Genomic DNA, 11,272 nt, shown 5'->3' on the forward strand with positions numbered 1-11,272 from the left:
CCCCCCCCAAAAAAAAAAAAAAAAAGAAAAACAAGAAATATAATTCAATTTCAAGAGTGCAGATGTTTTAGAAGCATGATGGGAAAAACCTTTGAAAGAACAGTAAATGATAGCTTTGTGATGACATACATACCATGCCTGCATTGTCCAACACAACAGCCATTAGTCATACATGTGGCTATTTATTTATTTATTATTTATTTTGAGCGGAGTCTTACTTCGTCGCCCAGGTTAGAGTGCAGTGGCACACTCACGGCCACCCCAGTGTTGACCTGCTGGGCTCCAGTGATCCCTCCGCCTCAGTCTTCCAAGTAGCCGGAACTACAGGTGCACGCTACCACGCCCAGCTAATTTTTAAAAAATTTATTGTAGAGATGAGGTCTTGCCACATTGCCCCAGGCTGGTCTTGAACCCACAGGCTCAGGCAATCCACTCGCCTTGGCCTCCCAAAGTGCTAGCACTACAGGCTGAGCCACCGAGCCTGTTTAAATCTGAGTTGGTTAAAATAAAATAAAACATTCAGTTCCTTCACTGCACTAGTTAAGTTTCAAGTACTCAACAGCAGCATGTGGCTAGCAGTTATACTACAGGACAGTGCATGTACCGAACACTTCTGTCACTGCAGAAAGTTCTATTAGACAGTGTGCGTACAATGAGTGATGGAAGCATTAGGATCACTAAGAGAAACATGCAAGTGGAGAAATCGCCATATTTATAAGTGCAGAAGATCTATTTTTCCACTGTATTATTCTTAGGAACAACTTTTATAAACATAATCTCTCTGTGCCTCCTTTCTAAGTAACAGATTGAGAGCTTTTAAAAAGTTTCCTAGGCTGGGCATAGTGGCTCACGTCTATAATCCCAGCATTATACAGGTGCACGCTACCACGCCCAGCTAATTTTTAAAAAATGTATTGTAGAGATGAGGTCTTGCCATGTTGTTGTAGGGAGCCCGGAGTGAGAGGATTACCTGAGACTGTGGGTTCGAGACCAGCCTGGGCAACTTGGCGAGCCCTCATCTCTACAATAAATCACACATACACACACAAAAAAGTTTCCTAGGTTTTGGCCCCCTCCCCCACCTTGGGGAGGTGAATCTTCTCTCTTCCTTCTCTTTTTCTCTCTAATTTACTTTTAAATAAATTATATTTTTTAAACTAAAAAAATAATAAAAATAAAAAGTATCCTGGGTTAAATGAGGGAGAAGTTTTCTTTCTCCCTGCCTTCCTTCCTTTCGTTCTTTTTTTTAGACAGGGTCTCACTCTTCATTCAGGCTGAAGTGCTCACTGTGGCTTCGACTTCTTGGACTCAAGCGATTCTCCCAGCTCAGCCTTCTGGTAGGTAAGATACAGGTGCATGTCACCATGCCTCGCTAATTTTTTAACCTTTTGTAGAGATAAGGTCTCACTATGTTGCTCAGACTGGTCTTGAACACCTGTCTCAAGTGATTCTTCCATCTCAGTCTCCCAAAGTGTTGGGATTACAGGCGTGAGCCACCACACATGGCCAAGGGAGAATTTACTCTTATTCTCTGTTGAGTGATCTGGGCATTGCACGCACACTTACAGTTTGGTCTCATCAGCCTCTTTCTGCATGATTTCGAGAATCATGCGGCACGCTTCAGAAGTCCCCTCTGGGGTGGCGTGAATGGTGACAGGCTTCTCCGCAGCCCCAGAGTTCTCCTTTCTATGAATGTCTACCCTGTAGAAAAAGAATCAGGAGCCATAAGTACAACATCATCTGGGAGAGGACCCTAGTCCCAAGAAAGCGTCACACCAGTCAACATACAGCAAGGACACAGACAGACTAAGAAGCATCATTAGCACGTTTGCAACCAATGCCATTCTTCAAGGAGACAAGCAGTGCAGGGGGTCTTGTGCCAAACTTTAATTCTTTGCAGCTCCATTTAGAAGTGAACAGTTCTTACGGGAGTGCTGTGGAACAAAGGCATTAAGCCAACTTGGTAATGAAGCCAGTGTGGTAAAGGAAGTATTTTGTGTCATCTTTCAAATGACGGTAGAAGTGAAGAGCAAAGTGAGAGGGATAATACAGCACATTGGCACAGTGCCGGTCTCTGAACTGATTGCAGTTTTTAAAAGCCATATGTTAATCCAAATTCAAACACCAAATTCAAGCAAGCTTTATGTATTTGGGTGTGGATAGAAAACAGAGGTATGCCCTCTCTCTGCCACTCAAAGTTTCTTTTCCACTGGCAGCCTGCCTTCTTCCAGGCTCTTAAAACTAATGGCTCAAAAGCTTGATGACTTTATCAGACCTCTTTGGGTAGCTGTGGTCCTACTTGTTTTTGTTAACTTTCAAAATCACATAATTGATCATATCCCTTTCTACTCTGACTGTTAGAAAGTGTAGAGCCAAGTCTTGGGCTTACTTCTAAAAAATGGGCACATACTTTGAGAGCTAACCTCACTTCTATTTAAACTTGCTACATTTTTAAAAGCCACCTTAAACAAATTTTGGAACAAAATGACATGTAAATAAAGATCACTTTCGCAGTGAAGCAAACTTGGAAGCAAAGAAAGGGCTGATTTTAAAATAAAAGGAATACCAGACAGTAAGTTCCCTCTCTACTATTTCCTGACTTCACTCCTAGGATTCAGCACTTTGAGACTAATCCACATCAGCGTGTGTTGTTTGGGAGTAACTATGACACTTTGAAGACAATAGCATTTTCTCCTTTAGGTTACAAGACAGTTACTGAATGACCTGAATAAAATGTACTAGTACATATAAATAACATTTGTCAGTAATTTGGTGCTCTGCAATTTAAGTGCTCTCGTATTAATTATTTCATTCAATCTGCCTGACTATACTAATTCTCACAATAATCCTGACAAAGCAGATAGGAATCCCCTTTTTACAAAAGAAGCAATTAATGCTCAGAGAGATTAAATTTTTTTTTTCCACTTAATGGATAACACATCCATTAAGTGGTAAAACTTGAGTCTTTGTTTTCAAGGCTTGTGCTTTCTTTATTATATCGTGCTGTGATCCCATGAACATAAGCAAATCAACAACTCCACAAGTCATTTTATCCACTATAACTTCCAGTTCAGTCTCCTTAAACAATAGAACGGGAAACACAAGGCCAGAGTACTTTATTTCTTACTTGGCATGGCGGTGACTCACCTACTTCTTTGTGAGACTCAATGGGTGGCCTCAAGGAATGGCTATGCTCAGGGCTCTGACTCGGGAGAAGGTGAGAGCTCAGATGAGTGGGTTCTAGGACCCCACGGAGTCCCATACCTCTGCTCCTTAAGAGGATTACTTAGCTTGTGGAAACAAACCTGGTTGTGAGGTGTTAAGTACCCTCTTTATGAACTTTTAGCCTCTCAGAGGATGACCATTAGGCTAATGCATGAAAGCGCATCAAAGCCCCCAGCTTGACGTTAGTCTGTTAGTAGTCCTGTTGAAAGAAGCCACTGTCCCAGTATAGCACAGCCCCCCACTGCTGATGTAAGCAATAGTGACCTGAGGGTGGCTGAGACCCACCAGCACGCAGGGGACCCCTTAGAAGGAAGCAAAGGAAGCCCCGGAGACACATACCGGGACTGGGTCTGCTTAGTGATGTTCTTTATGGTCAAGCCCTCCTTTCCGATGATGGCACCAACAAACTGGGTGGGGACCAGGATCCGCAGCGGGAAATCAATCTGTCTGGCCTGAGAAGAGCCCCCAGGAGCGTGGCCTTGCTCCCGGGAAGAGTGGTCCCCACGCTGGGCTCGCTGAGGGGGCGAAGGGGAGCTCACCTCTTCATCCGGGATGTAGGAAATCTTGAAGGAGTAGTTCTCAAATTGATGCCCGCTTAGCTTCTCAATGGCTCTGAAATGCAACAGGGATGGGAGACCTTTGTCAGAAGACAACATCAAGAAAGACCCTCCTGCGGACTGGTTCACTCACTCCCATGTATGTATGTGTATGCATATATGTATTTTTAATATACTTTATTTTAAAGATGTAGGGTACAATTAGATGCTGTGTGGGCGCTGTGCCAGGCACTGAACATACAGTGGTGAGCAAGGCAGATGCCATCTCTGCTCCCTCAGAACTTGCAGTTAACAATTAAACATAAAATCACCATGCATTCACCTGATCAGACTTGATACACAATTTTGCATACTGCTTTTCTTTGCCACCCAAGGCTGTATCTCTCTTATGACAAACTCTTTGTAAATATCAGTAGAAGATGATGACTCATTTTTTTCATTATATTCATAATACATATTATTGAAAATTCAGAAACAGATAAGCACAAATTAAAAAAAACAGAATCCATCTGACATTTTTTCCTGTCTTTCGTAAGTATATTATTTCTAAAAAATAGATTAATATTGCACATAGTATTTTCTAACCTTTAAAAATAGTTAATACTCTCAACATTTTTCCATATCACTAAATCTTTCGATATAATTTTTAATGGCTGTTTAACATTCTATAGATTTACCATAGTTTTAGCAACTGATCCGCTACTGTTAAATATCTCTGTTATATCCAATCTTTTACAATTATATATGGCATTGCCATAGGAATTTTGCAACTACAACACTGCACACAGGACAAATTCTTACTGGAAGTATCAAATTAGAGAGTATGCAGAATTCTAACATTATTGTTAAGTATTGTCCAATGACCCTCTGAAAAGGTCTCAACATTTACTATCCCACAGCAATATAGAAGAGCACTTGTGTCCTTGAATCTTCAGATGCACAGAGTATTGTTATTTTAAAACAGTTATCAATTTGATAGGAGATAAATGATCTCTCACTATTGTATTTTTAAAATTATACATAAAGTAGAACAACTATTTTCATGTCTTTAGCACATTAACCCAGTTCCACCAGGTTAATTTAGACATTTTATTTTGTACATTTATTACAAAGCAGCACCTTTAAATTTAATAAAAGCAACAGAATAATGTCATGTACAGGAGTCCACCCAAGTGCCAGCTGGATAAGGACTGTGAAGATGAGTTGTTAGTATGTCTCCTGTTTACATATATGTGCAAATGTTAACAGTAAATGAACTATTACTTTTCTCAGTGCAAAATTAACTTTTTGAAAACCAGAGGTATGAGGATAGGTTAAACATATCCTCATGTATGTTGAAACATTAAAAAGAAAACTATAATCCTGGGATGTATAACCAAGGTTATGCCACATCCATAAATCATGACCATACGTGACCATAATTCTAGTTATGATGACGTGATGGGCACTTTAAGGACCTCCTACAAAATACTGTTTTTTTGAGTTGGAGTCTCACTCTGTCGCTCAGGCTGGTGTGCAGTGGCATACTCACGGCCACCGCAGGTTTGACCTGGCTGGACTTAGGCAATCCTTCTGCCCCAGCCTTCCAAGTAGCTAGAACTACAGGCAGGCACCAATACACCCAGCTAATTTTTTGTGTGTGATTTATTGTAGAGACGAGGTCTTAACAAGTTGCCCAGGCTGGTCTTGAACCCCTGGGACTCAAGCAATCCTCTCGCCTCTGCCTCCCAAAGTGCTAGGACTACACGCTGAGTCACCACGCCCAGCCTGTTGTTGTTTTTTAAAAGATTCAATCTCAAGTCTGTTAATAGTTATGTTCAAAATTAACCATCACTGAAGCAATGTAGTTACGAATGGGCACTGGGAAGGGAATGGGGGCAAGAGAAAAGAACTGCAACCAGGTGCTATTGATTTACCACTCCCAGACCATTTCCCTTGCAGTTGCTGTCAATGAGGTGAGTCCCCCTTTTAATATTACATAGAGAAAAAAAAATTAATGTTTCAGCATAGGGTAGTGCTTCTTCCTTACGATTTATGGAGAAAGCTTCAGGTAAAAGTGGCCTCAAGTGGTTGGCAAAGCAGAATCTAGGGGATACAGTGCCATAGAGTTGGTGCCCTCATTCTTGATCATGTCAAGACAAGCTCCCACCTTGGGAGCCATCAAGGCTCAACAAGATAGTCTCTGTACAATCAACAAACATGCTAGTTTTGAGTTTTCTGGAGCTCCTGTGACAGAAATACCGTGGCAGAAATACCGTGGAGCTAGCCCAACAGATCAAAGGTGACTGTGGAGTACCACGGACCTGTCAAAGGTGGCACATATCAGACTCCACTAATCTGCACCTTTTCAGAAAAGGCTTATAAACACAGGACTCAGTGGAATTCAGAGAGAAAACCAAACTAAACATAAAAAGCCCACATCCACTTACGTTTTTGCTTCTTCTCTTGTTGCATATGTGACATTGACAACGGCAGTTTCTGTGTCTGTGTTGACTAGGGAAAAGCAAAAACTATATTGTCATAGAAAAAAAAAAAGCTGTCACCTTCTGGCTTAATGTAAACAGACTAACTTTAGAGGAATATGCACAAAAAACTTCATCACCCTAGCTCTCTAGTTATTTGCATCTCTATGCTTATTCACGTACATTCATAGTACTTTGTAATCACTGTACACATTTGTAACAACTGTATATACAATCACAACTATACATTTCACTTATTTTACAAACACTTTTGCATGAGTATATGGATATGTACATTCCCTTCGTAATTTCATTTTTAATGTCTACATAAAATTGCAGTGAGTCAAATATGCCACGATTTGCCTAACCATTCCCCAATTGTTGGCAAGTGGGTCATTTCCAGTATTTGCTATTCTAAATAGGGTTGCTAAAAATCACCTTTGTTGCAAACATCACTTGATTGTGTGTTCTTCTGAATTACTTCTTTGGGCTAAAATCACAGAAGAGAAATAACTGGGTAAAGGAACATGATGCTTTTCAATGCATATTTTCAAACTTGTCTCTTAGAAGTCTGAATCAATTTATTGCACCACTATCAAGGTACGAGTTTTAATTGTTATGATTTGCATTTACTTTTAAATAATTGCATATATATAAAAGAAAATGTTTTAATTTTAATTCTTCATTCATTGATAAGGTTGAACCATCAATATTTTTGTTTCCCTTTGCCTGAACTCCTTGACTATTTGTGAGAGCTAAATCTGTGCATTATAAATAAAACTGACAATTCTAACTTACTTGGCTGAAGGAGAAAACATATAAACTCCAGGATTGGCTAATAAGGGATTACTCTTGTAAGGTGTCTTATCTTGGCTTGTAATTGCTTGATTCTTCTTCCATAGTTAGAAATTAAAAAGAAATTCAATGGCCAGATAAAACATTCTCAATTCAAGTCAGTAAATTAAAGCACCAAAAATATTTGTTTTCCCAAAACAAACAGATGTAACTAGACCAAATCCTCCCTTTGAAACATTTAAGCTCTCGGGAGACTTGGAGTTAACAGTCACATTAAGTTAAGGATAATTCAAGAACATCATAATAAATTTGCTTTCCAAAGTAATAATAAAACCCTATAATATAGGAAGACTTCTTAGCCTTAGATTCATGCTTGAGCTATAAGCCCCTCCAAATGATTCAAATGTGTGGAAATGTGAATTTTTCCTGTTTATAATTTCTATAAGATTCTCAAAGAGACCCAGGACCCCAAAAAGGGTAAAGACTACTGTTAGAAATATTGTTTGTCCAATAACTTTCAAATAGCCGCAGTCTTTATGGGGTAGAGGGGTTGGGAGACACGTAATCCTCAGGAAGAACTGCCACTAAGAGCCACACATCATAAACATTGAGCCCAGCCCTGGCCATTGCCCAGAGTGTTCACATGGCTCTCTAATTCACACTTACCCAGCGAAGTCCTCACAGCGCAAAACAGGAGCTGTGTAGCCCACAACCATTCTCTCTCAGTGCTGACACATAGAATGCTACAGAGGTTTCCTATTTGCTGCTTTCTAGTGCCCTAAAAGGCCTGGGTTTGAACCTCCTGAATAAAGCTATCCCCTAGGACGCTCAGATGCTGCTCTCACATCTTAGTCATATTCTCTGTTTTTTTGGGGGTTTTTTTTGAGTTGGAGTCTCACTATCGCCTAGACTGGAGTGCAGTGGCCGCTCCTGGCCACCACAGCCTCGACCTGCTGGGCTCTGGCGATCCTTCCACCTCAGTCTTCCAAGTAGCTGGAACTACAGGCTCACGCTACCACACCTGGCTAATTTTTTTTGATTTATTATAGAGATGAGGTCTCGCCTGCCCAGGCGGGTCTCAAACCCGCAGGTTCAGGCAATCCACTCACCTCAGCCTCCCAAAGGTGCGGGATTACAGGCTGAGCCACGGAGCCCGGCTTATATTCTCTGTTTTTGAATGATGTTAGTCTTCAGGATATCAGGCAGTTCTTTGTTTCTGCAATGAGCTGAGCTCCATTCAAATAATTCATTTCATCGGACATGAAAGCTTTATAACATTTCCTAAAACTCTAACTGTAAATGTTTTCCTGCTGAATCAGGAATCATCCATGAAACAGGACAAAACAATAGCCCAACATTCTATCCTGTAGTTGTGAGGCCACTGAAAACTGGTGCCCCAGGAGATGTAAACTGCCACTGGGACCTGGAATATTTCTTCCTTGTGTAGCATTGTCCTGAATTTATAATATCTCTTAGCTAGCAACTTTTACAGGTTCACATCTGTAAGGCTACCCTGCCTACTATGTTCAATCATTAGAATGTCTTCTTTTCCATATTGAGGGAAATAAGAACTGAGAAACAGAATTCTTGTAAATCACATCTTCTTCTTTTTCTTAAGTCAGAGTCTCACTCTGCTGCCCAGGCTGGAGTGCAGTGGTATAATCATGGCTCACGACAACCTTGACTTTCTGGGCTCAGGTAATCCTTTTGCCTCAGCCTCCTGAGTAGCTGGGACTACAGGTGCATGTTACCATGCCTGGCTAATTTCTTTTCTTTTTAATTTTTTTTGTAGAGACAAGGTCTCACTATGTTGCCTAGGTTGGTCTCAAACTCCTGGACTCAAGTGATCCTCCTGCCTCAGCCTCTCAAACTGCTGGGATCATAGGTGTAAGCCACCACACCCAGCCTCTCATCTTCTATCTGAGCTCATGTCCTTCACCTTTGGGAATAGCCAGGCAGCAGCACGAAACTGAATAATATTATTTTTAATATCCATGAAATGGAGAACATTGGAATAATTACTGCTTTAAAACTATTATATTAATTATACTGGCAGACAGCACAGACTGCATATGAGACAATGGATTTTCTATGACTTTTCCAAAGTGAATCTTACCAATCCCTTAAAATTATGTATGATTCTGTTGTCTACAGATACCTTATACAGATTCTCTTTGAGTGCCACAACTATTCAGTGATATAGGAAGGGCAGATATTTATTCTCTGAGTCCCAGCGAGGTTAAGTGATTTTCCCAAGGGCTCACAGTCAGTAAATGATTGAATTGAAATTCAGCTTTTAAGGACAAGGCAAAAATAATCTTTATCACATGCTACTGCTGGCCATATCAGAAGCTTGGAATCTACTTTCCAAGGACCCTTAAAGAGCTACATAAGATATGAGCTTTGGGTACCTTTCTCCTCCCTTTTTATTTTATTTATTTATTTATTTGAGTTGGAGTCTCACTCTGTTGCCCAGACTGGAGTGCAGTGGCCGCTCCCAGCCACTGCAGCCTCGACCTGCTGGGCTTCGGCGATCCTTCCACCTCAGCCTTCCAAGTAGCCGGAATTACAGGCGCGCGCTACCACGCCTGGCTAATTTTTTGATTTTATTGTAGAGATGAGGTCTCGCCTGCCCAGGCAGGTCTCGAACCCGCGGGCTCAGGCAATCCACTCATCTCAGCCTCCCAAAGGTGCGGGATTACAGGCTGAGCCACCGAGCCCGGCTTCTCCTCCGCTTTTAAAGTCATAGCACTTCATGCTTTAGAAGATAAAAATGAGGTTGGCAGGAAGAAAAGTAAGTATTCCTAGGCATTTGCAGCACTGTTCCAAAGACAGTGGTTCTCAAACTTGAGCATACACAAAAATCACTTCGGGGGCTTGTTTAAAACAGATTCACAGCCTGGGCACAGTGGCATTCCAGCATTTTGGGAAGCTGAGGGAAGAGGACTATTTGAGCTTAGGAGTTTATGACCAGCCTAGGCAACTTGTCTCTACAAAAAGAAAAAAAGAATTAACCAGGCATGGTGGCATGTGCCTATAGTCCCAGCTACTCAGGAAGCTGGGATAGGATTGCCTGAGCCCAAGAAGTCGAGGCTTCAGTGAGCCATGATCATGCCACTACACTAAACCTTGTCTCAAAAAATATAATAAAATAAACTACAGATTCATGAGCTCTTCTCTCAAATACTCTTACTCAGTGGGTCTATGGATAAGCCCTAAGAATCTGCATTTTCACAAACTTTCAAGGGATTTTTGGTGTAGGAGTCTTACTACTTAGGAAACAGTCTAAGACATTAGGGATCTGTTTTCTTAACCAGCAAGAGCAAAGCAGCAACACTATAAATCCAATTACTCCTAAGTGAATTAAGCTTACCCCAGTCTGACAGTGTTTGTCTGGTGCTTGAGCACATTGCAGGGTAAATAAAAAATAAGAAAAAACAGCCTAAAAATCATATTCTCTGAAAAGATAAACTACAAAGATACAGATGGAAGAAGATATAGATGTTTCTCATACACAGATATACAAACAAACACTTTAGGGAGCTTGTTTCAAAGGAATTTGAATTTACTATTTATCCCTGTTGTTGACAGCCTACAAGAAATGACAGGCAATATCCCTCTCCAGAACTCAATAGGCTAATTTCCTCACTTATTACCTTGTTCCACATTCTCCACTGTCCCATACTGAGCCAAAAGTCCATCCAACACCTGAAAGAGAAAGCTTCCATGTCAGAATGGGAACATAAGATCACACTCAGAAAAAATGGCACAGTGATATTCCCCAGCAAATGAATTAAAGGAAAAAAAAAGACAGTTATAGGAATAATTTAATTACATTGATATTTGAGGTCTTCCATAAGATCAGTTAGAACAGAATAAATATATGGTATTCTCATTTGCTTACTGGCTCACAAGTAATCTGTTCATTTAGGTGACACAGCAGAATTTCAGTCTTAGCCACACTTAACAATCACATTCATCATGATGGAACCCACTTCTTGCTCTTGAAATGTGAAGCAGAATCTCCTTCTTGGAAGATTTAACAATTCTTCCTTCAGTGTTTCTACAGGGATCTCCTTATTTTACCAAGTAATGGAATGTGTATATTTGAATTTTCCATAATAAACTTTTTAAGTAATAAAATTGTTAGACAAAACATTCTGTCTCCAGCCAGGCTCGGTGGCTCAACTTGTAATCCCGCGCCTTTGGGAGGCTGAGGTGAGTGGATTGCCT

At 40.7% G+C, this 11,272-nt stretch overlaps 1 protein-coding gene across 7 annotated transcripts in view; it reads right to left on the reverse strand.

Moving 5' to 3' along the window:
* Window positions 1–11,272, reverse strand: part of IGF2BP2 (insulin like growth factor 2 mRNA binding protein 2) — a 179,997-nt gene that overhangs the window by 40,502 nt on the left and 128,223 nt on the right. For 5 of the 7 annotated variants that reach the window (XR_002482437.1, XM_021716734.1, XM_021716733.1 and 2 more), the window contains exons 3-6: window positions 10,696–10,747; window positions 6,212–6,275; window positions 3,565–3,837; window positions 1,567–1,701 (exon numbers count right to left, since the gene is read on the reverse strand). Coding sequence is in view for 6 of the 7 variants with exons in the window: in XM_021716734.1 (XP_021572409.1) it covers window positions 1,567–1,701; window positions 3,565–3,837; window positions 6,212–6,275; window positions 10,696–10,747 (524 nt within the window). In the remaining variant the exon portion in view is untranslated. Of the gene's footprint in view, window positions 1–1,566; window positions 1,702–3,564; window positions 3,838–6,211; window positions 6,293–10,695; window positions 10,748–11,272 lie in introns of all 7 variants that reach the window. The other 2 variants (XM_008066345.2, XM_008066347.2) reach the window with 2 other exon arrangements.

The sequence above is a fragment of the Carlito syrichta genome, unplaced genomic scaffold (assembly GCF_000164805.1).
Source record: "Carlito syrichta isolate Samal-C Ts95f unplaced genomic scaffold, Tarsius_syrichta-2.0.1 Scaffold308888, whole genome shotgun sequence".
In the NCBI taxonomy this organism is placed as follows: Eukaryota; Metazoa; Chordata; class Mammalia; order Primates; family Tarsiidae; genus Carlito; species Carlito syrichta.